Raw genomic sequence first — 17,811 nt, 5'->3', positions numbered from 1 at the left:
AAATTCCATATTGGCTTCTACTCAAATTTGTGTGTTTGAAATTTGGAGAAGCAAATCTTGAAATTGATGAATGAGTGTGAAAATTCAAAATTACTTATATGAGAGCCACTTCCTAATTGTTATTGCAAATTTAATACTTTGGAATTAAAATTTTAAGACTTAAAAAAAAAAAAAAAAAAAAAAAAAAAAACTATTCATGAAGACGTATGTATGTATGAATGTATTTGATACTTTTGAGTTTTTATTGAGTTACGAATTAATACGAGACCATAAAAGTGTAAATCTATAATACATGTTTAGCTCCTCTAGTATTAACAGCACAGTACAGAGTAACTATTCGATTCCACAATCTCAAGCTTTTCATGTTCTTATTTTCACAAAAACATGAGAAAAACTCACCTCCACTTCGGGGTTTCCAAAAGCGCGAAACGAAATCCCAATTTCCCTATCACTCCTAAATCCTAATCTTTCTGTTTCTCGACTTGATACTTCAACTCCTCGACCCGAACCACAAGCTTGGTGACCGAGTACAAAAGCCAGTAAAAGAGCAACGCCGAAGCGATCAAAATCCCATTCCTCTGGCTCTTCATGACAGACTTATGGTGGCGAAGATGCTCTGCATGAGTGCAAGCATTAAGGGACACACATGAAGGTCTCATTTCGTACTTCCAGTAAATGTCCAAGAGCAAAAAGAGGCAGAATGGGATCACTGAGAGGAAGGGTTTGAGGAGAGCTTTGATGACAGAGATAAGGCCCTTGCGGAGAGGGTCGAGGCCTGGGAGGGTCAGAAGGAGGATCATTATGGCCTCTGCAGCCGCAGCATAGCCTAGGACTACCCATTCTAGTGCCATTTTGAAGTTTTTAGGTAGAGAGAAGAAAAGGCGTAGTTGATTTTCTGGGAATGTAAGAGATTAGTGGGCAGTGGAGAGTGTTTGATGGGGGAGCTTGCATGACTCAACTATGAAGGAATAGAGAGAGAGGGCTTTAATAAGGGAATGGGTTGTTGGAATTGCCGCGTTTCCTATGACTTTTTAGGACGTTAGGACTGTTATGTATCTGCAGGGAAAATGACCTTTTCTTAGCACTGAAGGAATGCTTTTAGCAAATGAGACTATAGGAAGAAGCAAGGAATTTTTGTCATGGATTTCTACGTGTGAAAGCAAACAAAACAAGAAGATTTTTTTTTTTATCCGTGAGACATAAGCAAGAGACATAAAATTGGAATTTATTTTATTTTTATTTTTTTAAGAAGATGTTTTTGGGTGTTACAACCACATAGAGTTGTCGAATTTGATCTGAGTGAAGATTTTAAGTGAGTTTACATAAATTCCTAAAAATAGATATTATTGTATTTGATGTGGATTTCAAATTAGGCAATAAGCTAAAGAAGATATTGTAATTGATTTGATAATAACAAATACTACATTTTGGGAGTCCAAATCTTCTGTCCCACTTTTCCTGCTCCACCCTATACTCCACCAATAAAAACTTACCACATGTTCACCTAATTAATTAATTACTACCATTAATTAATAATGGTAGTATTAATAATGGTAGTATTAATAAGTCAATAATGGTAGTATTTAATTAGTTAGGTGAACATGTAGCAAGTTTTTATTGGTAGAGTATAGAGTAGAGTAGGAAAAGTGGGACAGAAGATTTGGACTCACATTTTGGCTTGGTAATTTGGTGATAATATTTTTTGAAAATTGATTAAAACTATTAGTTTATTTTCTTAATTCATACAACACTAGATTGGAATCCAACAAATATTATTAGAGCTCATGGCAGTGTAAGATAAGGTGGCAAAGTCATCACGGTCCCTTTCACTAGAACGAGCGAGGACTAATCTTTTTCGCAATTGAAGCGAGGATGGGGTGCATGTACTTGGAGCCTCGCAAAAGTACAAATCGCATAAGGCAAGCCATAAAACTCACACAGACAATCCTGGAAAAAGCTCATAGGCAAGGGGGAGTTAGTAGGACTTGTTCATTGCCCACATAGATGCAATAATTCACATGTGAGTGGGAGATTGTGAGATATACATGTGTGAGTGTAGTCCCACATTGAATAATAATGAAAAGTTAAGAGTAGTTTATATAATATAGTTGGGCCCAAACTTTTAGGATTATATTTTTAGGTTTAGTTTTGTTATATATTGTTATATTAACCATTCAATTGGAGAATCCCAAAATAAAGTCTCCCCAACAATAATTATTATATGAGAGGCATTGAATTAACTGTTTGATTTTTTGATAATTACTTTCTCATTCTAAGCAAAAAAATTTCTCTAAATAGAGCTTTCTCTTGCTACCATATTGTTTTTTATTATCTTGGTAACCAACTTTGATTTTCTAACAATTACTTTCTCATTCTAAGCAAAATTTTCTCTCTAAATAGAGCTTTCTCTTGTTACCATTTTCTTCAATGACTAACAAATTAATTTATGAACAAGCTCTAAGTGAAACGCTGAATTTAATTAATATTTTTTTGCTTTTTTATACTTAGTTACTGCCCAAAAAAAGGAAAATGAATAATAAAGATGCACAAAGACTTCAAATTGAAACACTTACATAAATTTGAGGTTTTAATTGTTAAAATTAAAAACTCAAGACTAAATCTAAACTATATTATTTTTAGATGCATTCATTTCAATGTATTAATATGGTTTAAAGAACTTATTTCAAAGTTTAAAAGTTACTGATCTCTTATCATCTTAATATTTTACAAACATAAACAATATAAAGACAATTTCTAATCAACAAGTTACCTTTTTATTCATTTTAGTGACATTATATGTATTATTTACAAACATTGTATAAGTGTTACTTTTACATAATGGTACACTACCTAATAAATTTTGATAGGGAAAATTAATTTAAACTCCAAATGCAAAGAGCACTATTGTTTTTACAACCATTCAAACCATCTACAAAGATGTACAACCTGATATACAGCAGCCGCTACTCACTGCAACTCAAATATTAATTAAGTTGTGTTTGGTACGATGGAAAATGTTTTATAACCGTAAAATACTTTCAGGTGAAAATATTTTTCAAAAAATAAATTATTTTCAAGAGTTTGGTTGCATTCCTAACAATATTATGAAAAACATATTACACCAGAGACCACGAACGTTAGTGGGGGGAGTGATGGTGGTTGGGTGGCAGATAGTAGAGGGTGAGAAGGAGGTTCAGTTGATAAGTTTTGTATAAGGCTGAAAATGGTTTGCTGTTTTCCGTAAATTGTTTTCAACCATAAGTACTGTTATTTTACAGTCAAACAGAAAACAATTTCTGGTTGATCAACATTTACCGTTGCCCCAAACGCCTATAAATGCAGAAACCATTTTCTAGAAATCAATTTCCACACAGAAGTCAAGTCTTGGGCAATACAGAGATCCATGTTCCCACATCAATGGCATTGACATATATCGAATAAGCAATAGTAAGCATGAAAGAAGAGGCAATAAGACCATGTCACAGTTCCCAAGACTTAAGAAGACAAAAAGGGAGGATGCGGCAAAATTGATACATAACTTCAAGTCCCATTGTCTATTACAGTATAGCAAGCAGATAAAATCTTATCAGTTATCTGAGCCTAAAAAATTCTGTAATTACGTTCTTTTTGTTTTCTGCAGGCACTAGGGTTATCGTTTCTTTTTTGTACAGATGTGCAGTCATCAGTCTGTCTAATCAAGGTAAATATACAAGTAATAATAAAAAATATAAAAATTGAAAATGCCAATGAGGAATCTGGCTTGCTACACCTCCACAATGATGAGGATGAGTCGAAGCTGACTGATGCAAACCCTTCTTCAGATCGTCTTTGCCTGTAAATAAGCAAAAGATTAAGATCCACAGGAAGAATAATGGGCTGGGAAAGCTTGAACCCAATTCTGACAATGATGAATATAAGCGTAATTGAAAGAGTTACCCCAAGCACACACAATGGAGCTGTAGACAGTCAAGTGAAATTCAATCCACGAAATAATTTGTTCAAGGACTAATAGAGGACAAGCAAATTCAAGACTCGTTCTAGAACATATGATAATTGTATTAATCAATGTCATTGATTTTTTCACGATGAACCTAGTTTTGAATACAAAGATCCTCATCATGCCTAATTATGGTTACAGGTTTCCCATTGACCTTCTGGGGGGTTGGGTGGGGAGGATGGGCATGAGAACTTCAATACTATTTTGTACCAATCTGAGTATTGGTAAGGCCTGAAAGAAAATGGTTATAGGCTTCAAGCAAGAAATCATAAATCTGTCAAACAGATTAGAAAGGGTGGCTTATATGAATATTGCTTTTAGTCATCCAACATAATTGTTTAGGGGTCATTTGGTTAGTGGAATCTTGAATTTCCAGGAAAACTCACATTCTTGGAATCTTGGATTTCCAGAATCAGATGCCTAAGAATGTGGGACTCCCATGTCTAGGTTTTTATGTAACATTCCACTCAAATCCTCAAGAAGATAAACATTCCCGCATTTAGTAAAAAGCAAATCATTTTCAAGAATGATTACCTGAGTTTAAAAGATAACAAACTCAAGACCCCTCTTTTATTCACTAACCCATGCGTGGGTACGTGTGTATGTTTTTAGCATAACTTGCAGTCCCTAAAGAAGTAAAGATACTTTCAACATAGACATTCCTTGATCCCAAGTAATAGATATCAATTGATTATCAAGTGACATAAATCAATTTTCAAGAAAAAAATTAGTTTAGTATACTAGATCATAATTTTTTACAAGAATGTGGTACATCATAATTCTTTCTTATTTAAAACATGACTTTACTCTTTATTGATGTCTCAATTCCAAACAATTTAGCACTTTTCATTGATTAAATATACTTTTTGTGATTTACTTTCAACTTTTTTTCACATCCAATTGGCAAGTCAAGCTACGAATACATGGTAAGAAAGGCCAGTGAAACATACCCCAAGAAATTCTTAATTGATTTCCACAAAGATGCAACACCTTTGATCCCTGGACTTGAAGCATGGTTTTTAAGGTCTCTAATTTTATGTTCATTAAAATCACCATGCATTGTCCCTGAAAAAGGTAGAATAAAGCAGACATATAAAATTCTGAATGGACATTCAATATTAACTCACTTCAGCCATCCAATAAACATTCATCAGAATGTTCACCTACAATCTAATCTTAATCAAAAGGTCTTAATTTAAGAAATATGATGACATTACCATTTGTATTGGCAGAATCAGAATGGAGTCTGCTGGATGCTCTAAGCGAAGCTAATTCCTTAACAAGTGCACGTTCTGTATCACTGCCATCACTTTTGTATCAGTGGGAAAATTTATTAAAGAAAATTCAAAATATCAAGAAGCCTCCCAAAATAGATGTGTACTGAGATAGAAAACATCAAGAACAGTTTGTATCACTGCCATTTCCATCCAACTAAATTTCAATTGGAAGGAAGCATCACAAGATAACAGAACAAAATAGGATTATGCAAGTAAACCTTTAACATGTAGATAAACAGCCACTTTATGCTTCCAGTAGGCTTCATATACATTGCAACTCAACATCATTCATAAGGTAATCCTCAGTTTGGCCTTAGCATTTATATTAAGAAAATGAGTTTCTTCACAAGCTAATGTCATTGGAGCTAAAAAGCAAGTAGATTTCTAGTTTTATTTAGTCTATTTAATCTACTTGCATTACAACATGCATTCTTTCCATATTTCCACCCAAAATTTCTTGCATGAATATCGGTGATTTAGAAGGCCTTGTAAAGTGGATTTGTATTTATGATGGCATCAATCATCATAACATGGGCAACTTCTGAGAGACAGTGTTGACTGTATAGTTTGCAAAAGTGTTCTTTTGAAAATATAAACACAACCTATAATTTGGTCATTTATTTTCTATTACTTATCCAAAAAAATGAAAATAGTCATCTCCTTCTTTAAGAGAGGACAGCCACCTTGGATGAAGTATTGATAAAGATAATTCTTTACTACAACATAAAAAGATTAAATCAGATATTAAATAAATTTTTAATAATCAAATAGCATGATGGCATGTTCATTGTGTACAACTGAGGAGAAAAAGTACTAGGACCCAGCAGATAATATACATAAGAGACATTGCAATTAATCAAGACTAATGAGTCCGGTGCCAATTTTTTGTTCAGAAGGAAATCAGCAATTTCAGTTTGACCACTATTCAATTACTTAATCACTGTAAAAAAAATGATCCAAAATGAATGTATTTATTTGTACTTTTGCATTTTGCAATTTGATTTTGTCCACCATGGCCTGGCCATACATTCCGGTCAAAGCATTTGTATTGATCTTATTATTTTCTCACCTCCTCCTACCCATGCTGCATGTGTATATCGTATGTATAAGTTATTGATAAATATATTTTAAAAAATACAAAAAGCCAATTGCTAATTTTGACCGAGCAGAGCATGGAGAACCTAGGGCTTTAATGTAGGAAGTTGATGTTTGGATAGTATTCACCAAGAAAAGGGGAGGAAAATATATATATATATATATATATATATAAAGGAGGAATTTTGTGACTTTGCTGACACCTAGGCTCCAGTAATATGTTCCTATTACTATTTTGTAGAACCCACTACAAAAAAAATTTGCACTTGGTTAACTTATGATGCATCTGCTGGCAAATTATCATTTTGAAACTAAACAGCTTAATCCATCACTGATATCAATAAAAATCATTATTTAAAGGAAACTGCAAAGTGCAAGGCATTATGCACCTACAAAACAAAGCATAAGCATCAAGAAGATGTGACAGTGACAAAAGAGGGTGAGGGGGAACAAACAAACACGTGCACGTACATATATGTTGGATAAACTAGTATCAATGGGCACAGTTTCCAAAAGATAGCTCCTATTACCTCATTCATTATAATATATGAAATTTGCACAAAAACATATATAAACCATTTAAAAAATATACCACAGAAGAAATGTGTTTTTTCTATTAAGTAAAATAAAATTCAATAACAGAGTAGTAAAGAAAAAACAGAAAGAGAAAGAGAAAAAGATAAGGAATAATAATAATAATAAAATTACACAGGCCTAGAGATTATCGACTGACAATCATCTAAAAAGTCCATGAAGGAAACCATGGAGAAAGAATAGGAGATGGAGCTCCACTAGTAAAGGGACTTCAAAAATAGGAAGTTAATATAGGGTAATGATAACAATTCCCACCAAAGTGAAGTGATTTCTCTTGTTCCAAATGCACCTCATGAGATATGGAGGAGTTGTTCCCCACACTTCCAAAGTAGCTTTCCAAGACTCCAACGTAGCAAGTACAGAACTGGGCATTACCCAACTAACCCCATATATGCAGAGTAATATATCCCACAAATCCCTAGCAATAGAACAATGTAGAAGATGATCCACTGACTCTCCATTGGACTTACACATACAACACTAGTCTGCAATTGTAATTATCCTCTTTCTTAAATTATCTGTTGTCAAAATTTTCCTAGTGCTGCAATCCAAATGAAGAAAGCAAGTCCAGGTGGGGTTCTACCTTTCCAAATGAACTTCCAAGGAAATTGGGCTGATCTGACATTCCCTAACTTAAGGGCTTTATAAAAGCATTTTACTTGAAATCCTTTCTTTGGTGATGGTAGCCACACCAATCTATGACCCCCCCGTATGGGTGACATTCTGCATGTAGGTTATGTAAAAAATTTTCCAACGATTTACTCTCTCAATCTTGAGTTTTTCTAATGAAAAGCAACTTCCAATGTAACTGTCCATTAACCCACTCCAAATAGCCTGATACAAGGGCACCTCTATCTCTAGCAAATCTGAAAACTAAGGATACTTGTCTCTGGAACTTCCCTTGCTAGTCCAGTGATCCTTCCAAAACAAAACTTTAAAGCCCCCACCTCAATGCGTGTATAAGAGACAAATCTCTTCCAACAATATCTGATATATTTCCACAAACCAACCTCATAAGGGACTTTGACAATACCTAAACACCAATTATCCATATCAGTAATATATTTACTATCTATCACTTTCTTCCAAAGTGAGTCCCTTTCTACCACATAACGCCACAACCATTTATCAAGTAAAGCTTACTTATAAATCAAAAGTTTTTTAATACCAATACCCCCTTTTGAATTTGGGTACACATTTTAGACAAATTCACCAAATGGAATTTATGCTCACCACCAATATTACCCCAAAAGCAACAGGTCAGGCCTTAATGTGAAGGCAAGTGCCTTCCACCAAAAGCGGGAGGTGGCAGGTTTAGGTCTGGAAATCAGCCTCTCCAAAAGAGTTGGGGGTAAGGCTGCCTACCATCACCTCTCCCAAACCCCATAAAATTGAGAGCTTTGTGCACAGGGTACGACCAATACCACCACAGAATAAATCCCTTTGTATTTTTTCCAATTTATGGGCCACGCTAAGCAGTGTATGGAAAACAAAGAGGAAGTAAGATGGGAGACTAGAGGGCACACTATTAATTAGTGTGAGGTGAACTATTTGTAAGATAAGTTTCTTCTAACACAACAATGTCTATTCCATCTTCTCGAGGATGCCATTCCATATACTACTACCTTTGAAATGAGCCCCCAAGAGAGAGTCTCAAATATGTCATTGCGACAGAAGAAACCCTACATCCCAAAATGTTAGTCAGAACCCTTTTCTCTGTGATCACCCATACAGGTACCAACTCAGATTTGGTCAGATTTACCCTAAGACCAGAAAAAACCCTCAAAACATAACAAAATACATCTCATATGGCAGATTAAATTGATATTCACATAACAAAAAAAATCAGAGTATCAACAGAAAAAAGCAAGTGCAATATTACCAGTCTCGTATTTCCCAAAGATACAGAACCTCCTACCATCACTCTAGACATCAATCCACTTAAATCCTTCAATACTACAATGAACAGCAATGGGGAAAGAGGATTACCTTGATGCAGAACTCTACTGCTGTCAAAGACAGTTTACCACACCTTTGTAATAAGTAAACCAAAATATCCCAGTTGACATGGTCATATGCCTTCTTCAGATCTACAGAGAATTCTAGGGATTCCGAATTGTAAGCAACTATCCAAGGATTCATTAGCTATGAGCACTGAATCCATAAAATATCTACGTTCTATAAATGCATTTTGAATGTCTGAAATGATCTACCCTAAAACTTGTTTCAGCCTGTTTGCTAGACCTTGGCAAGAATTTTGTAGACACCACAAAGGAGACTAATACATCTGAAATCTTTCAATTCAAAAGCACCATTTATTATATGGTTAATAACTAATTCACTATAAAACGTCTTAAACAAATAGTTAAACCTGGACATGCATAGCATATGCTCATGAGATTGAAACGAAAAAGCTGCTTCAATGATAAGTTTAGTTTAACATGTTATGCAAGAAGTATATATCGATTTAAAGTCAAATACTGTCAAAGCCAAAATAATGTATAAAATTTTGAAGTGTAAATAGTGAAAGGACACCGACCTGATATCTTTTGGGATCAGAACATTCACGATAAAGTGATGATCACCTCTAAAAGAAGGTTTATTGATGTTTGGAACACCCATGCGTGACATTTTAACTCTCTCTCCAGGCTGAATCCCAGAAGGAATTTGAAGATCTCTCATACCCTCAACAGTTTCTACCTGAAGTTACTTCAAGATTTCTATGTCAAACGTGTATTCATACTTTGGGCACACCAGTACCAATAGCCATAGTTCTCTGGAAAACACTACAAAGATTCATGCTTATCCGGAGCATCCACAATTCAAGGATAACAGAAAGTAGGAAAAACAATGCATTATCACACAGAAGCCATGCGTACTATTGAAGAAATGTAGAGAAGGAATAGACTTTAAAAAAATTTAACAATAAAAGAATGGATCCTACTCCAATGGATATTCGAAGTAAATATCACAATCCGCACACTTACTGGTTAGCTGAAATAAGCCTTTCTTCTTCCTCTATAACAGTTGGGCCTTTTTTTTTTTATAGAAACAATAAGTCACTTCAATTTCTCCATTTCATGTAGTAAAAGTTACCATTATCTAAAAATAAAAATATACTGGACACAACTCTTCATTTTAGTCTATTACTTTGAATCTCTACAATAATATGGCACAGTGACACCATAATTTTCCAATACAACACAGTGTAAGCAACTTATTTCAGTTGACATTAAGCAGTAAAAGAAGATGATATGTGACAGTTTAAATAACAATGGAAAAAGATGTTAAAAAATTAAATATTTAGCCAAAAGGTGAAGTTTGCCCCACTTTGTTGGAATATCACATACCAAGTAGGCCTATAAGGTAAAAAGTAGGAGGTACTCCTTTCCCTTTCCTTAAATACGCCTAATGGCTGGTGAAGGCAAGATTTGATCTAATCTAGGTATCCAATGCGAGACCAAGATACCTGACCAATTGAACAACGGCTCCTTAAGTTTGCTACACCTAATTCTACTTAAATGTCTACTACTTGGATAGCCCTATTGGCAGCCTCATAAAGTGATAATATAACAGCAAATGGCTGATTCTTTCATACCATTGTGATCATTTTAACATAACACACCAGGGGCACAAAAGCATGGTGACTAAAACCATACAATTACCTAACGCAGGATGGTTTCTGTTAAGATTAAAATTCTGACTGTTAGGGTTTCTAATCTTCCCTAACATGTATTTTATTGCCCTTGAAAAGTCATTAATGTGAAATTAGAAGTATGCCTTTATGAGTGGAAAAATAAAATAATAATAATAATAATACATTTAAACCTAATTATGTATTCCACCACTCCCCCTCAAGCTGATGCAAAGATATTTCTCATGCCCAGCTTGCTTAAAATAGTACAAAACACTCTACTTGAAACTCCTTCAGTTAAGACGTCAACTAGTTGGTTCTCAGTTTTCACAACTTTGAGTACAGATTACGCCATCATCTAGCTTATCCTTGATGAAGTGTCTATCAATTTCAACATCTTTGATTCTGTCATGTTGTACAAGATTATGAGTAATATCAATTGCTACCTTGTTGTTGCAATAAAATCACATAGTTTCCATAGCATTAAACCCCAATTATTTCAACATCATCTTCACCCAAAGAAGCTCACAAATCCCATAAGCCATAGCTCAAAATTTGGCCTCTGCACTCAATCTAGCTACAACTACCTGTCTCTTACTCCAAATGACCAAATTACCTCCAAAAAAGGTACAGTATCCTGACATAGATCTTCTATCAGTAATAAATCCATCCACATCACTATAAGATTCCACTGCTAAATGACCATGGCAAGAAAAAAGCAATCCTCTGCCCAGAATTGATTTCACATGCCAAAAGAATATGGTAGACAGCATCCATATGGGATTTTCATGGTGCACGCAAGAATTGGCTAACCACACTGAAGTAAGCAATATCAGGATAAGTGTGTGACAAATAGATCAATCTTCCAACTGAGCATTGGTATCTCCCTTTATCAGCTAGTACACCCCTTGGATCTTCATCAAATCTGTGATTCTATTCTATCATGGGTCTTACAGGCAAGCATTCCCATTTCTTCTAGGCGATCAAGAACATATTTCTAGTGAAATATAAATATACCTTGCTTGGACTCTGTTACTTCGATAACCAGAAAGTACTTCAAAACTCCGAGGTCTTTTATTTCAGATTCACTTCCTCAGGGTTATCACCTGTTACCAGTAACACTGTCTTTTAATCTTCCACTCCTCTTTCTACCTCCAAACTTCCAAAAGCCAAGACTGTAGTACTCTAATACTATGAGGGTTTCTATTCTTCCCTAACAGATATTTTATTACTTTTAAATAGTTATTAATTTACAAATTACAAGTATGCCCTTATGAGTGGCAAAATAACAAAACCATACATTAAAACTAAATTATGTATTCCAATCATTTCAACTCCCAATTACATTTCAACGTAGCCCATAATGGGAGTTTTTAGGATCCCTCATTACTTGTTTCTAACTCAAGCATCATCCAGGAGTATGGAAAGAATAGAATGGTTCATTCATGTAAGTGGACCCGAAAGGTTTGAACAACATAATTGGCACAGAAATGATTATATTGTTCACCCAATATCCTAGTCATTGACATTCTGTAAATCATGAATTTCCCAAACACTGAATTATTATCTCGATTTGCTAAGTATAAATATATTTTCAAAGTTATATATGGGGAAACTTATGGATTTCATTCAACAGAATTTTTTATATAAGGCAACCAAACAATATAATCAACACTTTGGCATGCAGACTAAAAGTCGTCCTTAGCTGGTGATAAGTCATAAATGTTAAATATAATGAAATCAACACAAAAAACAAAAAAAGAAAAAACAAACAAACAAAATAAACTATTGTAAAGCAGAAAATCAATCACCATAAAACTTAGAAAAATGACAAAATTTGCTCCATGTCTAACAATAGTAGTAACTATTTTTACCTTTACTACAGTCCCTAGTATTGCCTCAGTATAGTCAATATTAATTTTTGAGTACAAATGAAGACCATCCCTCCAAATTCCATGCTTTTTATTTACATGGACGACCAAATAGAGATCGCCAGCTATGCCCCTGTCAGAAAAATAAAATAAAATAAAAGGAAAGAAAGAAGGAAAAGGAGAAAGGGGGAAGGGGAGGGGGTGGAAGAGCCAAAGTATATTCAGTTGCCTTCATGATACCATATTTTCCCTTATGTTTGGAAGTTTAGAGGGAGAGAAGAGGAGAGGAGAGGATTGAAAAAGGGGAGTACCCTCCTCTTGCAATGTGGGGCGTGGGCTTATGCTGCTGTATATTGTCCCCACTTCCCAGGGACTTAAATTACACCCAAGTAACAAAAAATTACTAATTTAAAATCATCCCTTGGGGAAAAATGCAATCAAATTATGGAAGTAAACAGCCACAATTATGCCCTTTAAAACACGTGCGGGGGGTGGGGGGCTTCATTTGCTTACACACCTTTTCTTATCAAGATTTCCCTCTCCTTGAATTTGCATTGTGGCTCCATCACTAACACCAGGTGGGATGACAATTTTCATATTACGCTTTGACTGCACTTGACCACTGCCACCACAGGATTGGCAATGATCAGTGACTATCTTGCCATCACCTCCACAGTTTAAGCAAGTTGATACCTAAAAGTCATATAATAACATTCATGCAGCATACTACATATGTCAACTATAGGAAGTGAATTAAAGAATAAATGGCAGGAGTAAGATTAAACGATCAGCCCATCCATTTGTGTCTATAGTTGATAATATCAGCCCATATAGAACTTTTTGACATAAGAGAAAAGTAGCATTAACCTAATAAAAATCCATAACATAAACTGTAATTATTTAGCTATTTAATTAAAAAAACAAGTTTTTATTAGAGTATACACATCATATCATAATACAAGCTATATGACTATCTTCATTGCAAAACAACAGAAGTTCTGAAATTGTATTCTATGTCTTCACCAGTAATTTTTTGGTTCTAATAGTTCATTTTACCTGTGACATTACTCCAAATGGTGTTCTCTCACTTTTCATTACCCCTCCTCTACCACCACATGCTGTACATGATTTTATGGAACTACTAGACTTCGCTCCTGTTCCATCGCACTTATCACATGTCTCAGAACAAGGGACTTCTATTTCCTTCTGTCCACCAAAAATTGCTTCCTCAAAGCTCATATAAAGGTCATACCTGTATTAAATTTACTTTAGTATGAGTAAATTTCTACATTTAAAGGGGCTCATAATCCAAGGATCGAAATGTGGGTTAATGAATATGGAAAAAAGAAATTCCAAAGAGTGACAATTGTAAAGATACAAAATACATGCAAACTTTTCACTTATGTATATACATTATTGGAAAATATGGTTTTGGAAAGAAACCAGAAATTCACAAGTGAATTATAAAAATCCAGCAATCCCATATTAACATTTCAAATGCAAATTATGCTGCATGGAAAATTTCTTTTGCATCTGTGTGGCTATGCATAGCTGTACAGTGGATTTTGTTAGAAACATAGGTGTGTGGTTCTGAAATGGTAAGGCTGTATCTGTCAGGAATACTTGTAAAAACTAAATAAATAAAACAAACAAACAAACAATTAATTTCATTGGAAAAACATGGAGAAAGTAGCCTTTTAGTATATATGTAAAGTGCTATTAACTTCCCTTTCTCATTTTAATATCGAGTGGGGGGACTAATTTCATAGCTTCAAAAGCAACTCATATCGATTTTGCAGGCAGATAGTTACCGAATGTCAAGAGCCTGGTTTCCCCTGTTTCTAAAGTTGAAATTGATGCCTCCTTGTTCACCCATTCCTCCGAAAAGCCCATCGGACCCACCAAAGAATGCATCGAATATTACGGATGGATCCACCTAAAAAAAAACAATAATAATTCAATGAAACAAGAAAAGAAGCCTCGTGAATTACTTGAAATGAGGGGGAGGAGGGGGGGGGGGGGGGGGATCAAAAATAAAAACCCCATATAAGAAAGTGTCAAAAGAGAACATATAAGTATATATCAGAGAACTATAATAATGTAATCAAGCAGATTTGCTTATTTGGACATTGTGGAAAGTTGAAGAGTTGCTTGTGAACTTACCCCCTGTGAATAATTGCTTGACCCACCATTTTCCCCCTGCAAACCTGCCTCACCAAAGCGATCATATAAAGATCTTTTCTCATCATCTGATAGGACCTACACAGATGCTTTATTACAACATGAATGAAAACCGAAGGACAAAAAGATAATCCAGCCACATATGATCATTAAATTTTGCAAAAACTACACTTTAATCTACTTGATTCATCATCAATTCATACATCCCAGCAGGACAAAATTTATTGATCACACATGAAGGACAAATTCAGAGTAACATAATGAATGGATGGATGGATGAAAAATTAATTCCCAAAAACAATGTTAACCACAGAAGCTCATCATCAAGATATGGTTAAAGGATGAGCAAATAGAAATGATTGCAGAAAAGGATTAATATATATATATATATATATATTGCAGAAAAAGCAGTATGTTAGGAGTAGAATTACCTCGTATGCAGCACTTATCTCTTTAAACTTCTCTTCTGCACCAGGACCCTTATTCAGATCTGGATGATACTGTTCCAAAGGATTTTTTTTTTTTTTTTGATAAGTACAATTTAAAAAAAAAAAAAAAAATTGAGAACTACTTTATGTTCAAAATTATGAAAACAAAGTAATTAAAGAATACAAAACAATTACATAAGAGGTCCTAAAAGAGTTTTGGAATGTCGTTGATATAATTTTTTTTAAAGCAAGACCTAACTTGACAATCAGTGAATAGAAATGCAAACTATCCCAAATTAATTAATCTAGCGATGCTACAAGCACCAAAAAAACCACATAATCTTTCACTCCCTTCCTACAAGCAATCACATCACCTGGGTCCCACTGCAATACAAATGTATGAAGGTAGTGAAAATCACGTGTAGGCTTTCGGTACCTATAGCACTTTGTCACAACTGTTATGAAAATTTGTTATGATTGTAGCATTACTCAAACAATAATGATGCACGAAGAACAATCCTATTCTAAAAATAAATTGATTGATTTCCATGTAATTCTTCATTATGAATCTACCAAATTCCTTATGCATATTCCGTCGCGCTACATGAAATAAGTAACGCAAGAAATTCAATTACAATGGCACTAATTAACACTTAGTCAAAACACGAATTAGGCAAATACACATTGTAATGTTGGCAAAGTGATGGATAAGCTTTAAAGAAAGGCACAAACCTTACGAGCGAGCTTTCTGTAAGAGGCTTTGATTTCTTGCAGAGTGGCATTGCGACCGACTTTCAGAGTGGAGTAGTAGTCGGTTGATGCGGTGGCGCTGGCTCGGAGCGAAGCGCGGCGGAGTGGTGATTTCCTGCGGAGGAAACCACCGGAATTAGGGTTTGGAATTAGGAGGGTTTTGTTGAAGAAGGGGGAAGCACTGGAGCTGAGGGATGATGAAGTGTGGAATTTAAGGAATGAATTGGGGCGAAGTGCAGAAGAGTTGGGAAATGGAGGAGGGAAGGTGGAGATAGAGGAATGAGGAGTGTGGGTTATGGTTATGGTTATGGGCATTGTTGGAAGTGGGAAGTGCGTTGATGAGGTCTGGTTTTTGTTTGGGGTTTTAGTGGGGTTTATGTTTTGTTCTCTGCATTCTGCAATCAAATGTGGACATTTATGTGCTGTTTTGATTACGCCATTAAATTATTTACTATTTTTGTTGTTGCTTCTTTTTTTTCCTATGCGTTTTGAACTAACGATTTTTATCCTTTATTTATCCGTTTTTATGGAAGGAAAAAGTTTTATTTGAGTCAAATTTCATGGGAAATAATATATACAACAAATAGGATTTAAAATAATTTGATATTCATACGTCTTGATTCCTTTTTTTTTTTTTTTTTCCTGCTTTCGGGTGTAAAAGTTGAAAAATTAATGACTTTGTTTGTGTCTTTAGCTTTAGTACTCTACAAGAAAAATAAATTTAACAGGAAAAAGAAAAAGTAGCGTTCCACTTGTTTCCGTGAAATAAGTTTTGTTGTGTGCTCTGTTTGGTTGAGGCTTTTTTTTGGTGAGAAAGTGTTTGATTGAGTAGATAGAAAAATAAGACGATAAACACTATGCGTGGATATAAAAATTTTACTTTTCCAAGTGATACTAGTATCAATTTGTTTTGCTTTCACTTCACACACACACATATATATATATATATATATAAATATATATATATATAATGTCCTTTTTTTTTTCTTTTTCTTTTTTTAATTCAAAGGACCTAAAGTTAAAATTTTGAGATTTTGGAATTTGGGTGCTATTATTCTTCCATCTAGCTTTACCTAAATTATTATTATTGTTGTTGTTATTATTATTATTATTATTGGCAATGGATTAGAAGAATATTAACCATTATATGTAACATAGGCTAAATACTGGTTCATATTTGGTTGTTGCACACAACCGTATACACACAATTTGTATAGCAATTGTGACTATTGTTCTATGCAATAACAGGTATGAAATAAACATTGCTAATGTAATATAATGCTAAGGGATAAAATTGAAAAGTTGCAAATATTTTTTTTTTTTTGTATGCTTGTATTTTTTCTATATATATATATATATATATATATATAAATTACTTGGTGGTAGTAACACTGTTAATTTTTTCAAAGAGAAATGATATATCTACAACATTTTTACAACAAATCTTAAGTGGTAGGTTATTACTGGTTGTTATTATTAGGGCAAAAAAGTAAACTTAGTGTTAGTTTCAAATTTGAACCAATAACAACTAACCATCTGTGATTTGTTGTAAAAATGTAGTAGACGTAGCATCTCTCTTTTTTAAAACCTTCTCCCCTTTCCTGTGTGTTCGTTAAAATATTTTGTATTAAAAAAAAAATTACTGTTCCATTAAAAAAAAAAAAAAGGAAATATTTACCAAAAATGGCCCCCATAGTCCCTTACTACAATGAAACTCTCCCTGTTTTTACTACACATGGCATTTCGGGGAAGACATAAGCATAACAACTTTTTTCTAAATATGCTCATTCATGGACCATTCTTTTACATTTACTAAAAAAGAATTGTATATATTTTTTCTTTCAAATCCCTCCTGTAGGGTGCTGCGCAAATCATCACGAAGTGAGGTTATAGTATTTTTTTGCAGTCGAAAGTCTTCAGAACAAGCTACTTGGTTAGGCTAGAAGTTTGGTTGCATTCATTCCAATTATGGGTTAATTCGCTA

General features: G+C 34.2%; 2 protein-coding genes across 3 annotated transcripts; both read right to left on the bottom strand.

Annotated features, from left to right (window-relative positions):
- Positions 1–211: 211 nt before the first annotated feature.
- Positions 212–1,045, bottom strand: LOC126703165 (uncharacterized). The gene has a single exon (XM_050402097.1). It carries the CDS (start codon positions 849–851, stop codon positions 462–464), a length of 390 nt encoding a protein of 129 aa, XP_050258054.1. The 5' UTR covers positions 852–1,045; the 3' UTR covers positions 212–461.
- Positions 1,046–3,495: 2,450 nt separating this feature from the next.
- On the bottom strand, positions 3,496–16,254 carry LOC126701787 (uncharacterized). Of its 2 annotated transcripts, none has more exons than XM_050400151.1 (11): positions 15,810–16,254; positions 15,081–15,149; positions 14,632–14,727; positions 14,280–14,404; positions 13,525–13,720; positions 12,986–13,161; positions 12,472–12,601; positions 9,503–9,663; positions 5,215–5,306; positions 4,948–5,062; positions 3,496–3,832 (listed from the first exon to the last, which is right to left on the bottom strand). In XM_050400151.1, exons 1-11 carry the CDS (start codon positions 16,140–16,142, stop codon positions 3,601–3,603), a joined length of 1,725 nt encoding a protein of 574 aa, XP_050256108.1. In that variant the 5' UTR covers positions 16,143–16,254; the 3' UTR covers positions 3,496–3,600. The 2 variants fall into 2 exon arrangements, with proteins under 2 accessions (XP_050256108.1, XP_050256109.1); XM_050400152.1 differs by having other exon boundaries at positions 5,215–5,297; positions 15,810–16,251.
- Positions 16,255–17,811: the final 1,557 nt, after the last annotated feature.

The sequence above is a fragment of the Quercus robur genome, chromosome 10 (genome assembly GCF_932294415.1).
Source record: "Quercus robur chromosome 10, dhQueRobu3.1, whole genome shotgun sequence".
NCBI classification, from domain to species: domain Eukaryota; kingdom Viridiplantae; phylum Streptophyta; class Magnoliopsida; order Fagales; family Fagaceae; genus Quercus; species Quercus robur.
This window is presented reverse-complemented; position numbering and strand designations above follow the sequence as displayed.

What these genes read in the sequence shown, in the direction of transcription:
- LOC126701787 (XM_050400151.1), bottom strand. Translation starts at nt 16,142, where the DNA reads ATGCCCATAACCATAACCATAACCCACACTCCTCATTCCTCTATCTCC. An exon ending in TGATTCTGCCAATACAAATG is followed by an intron (nt 5,063 to 5,214) that starts GTAATGTCATCA and finishes TACCTTTTTCAG; the next exon opens with GGACAATGCATGGTGATTTT. An exon ending in TCAATTAAGAATTTCTTGGG is followed by an intron (nt 3,833 to 4,947) that starts GTATGTTTCACT and finishes GCTTATTTACAG; the next exon opens with GCAAAGACGATCTGAAGAAG.
- LOC126703165 (XM_050402097.1), bottom strand. Translation starts at nt 851, where the DNA reads ATGGCACTAGAATGGGTAGTCCTAGGCTATGCTGCGGCTGCAGAGGCC.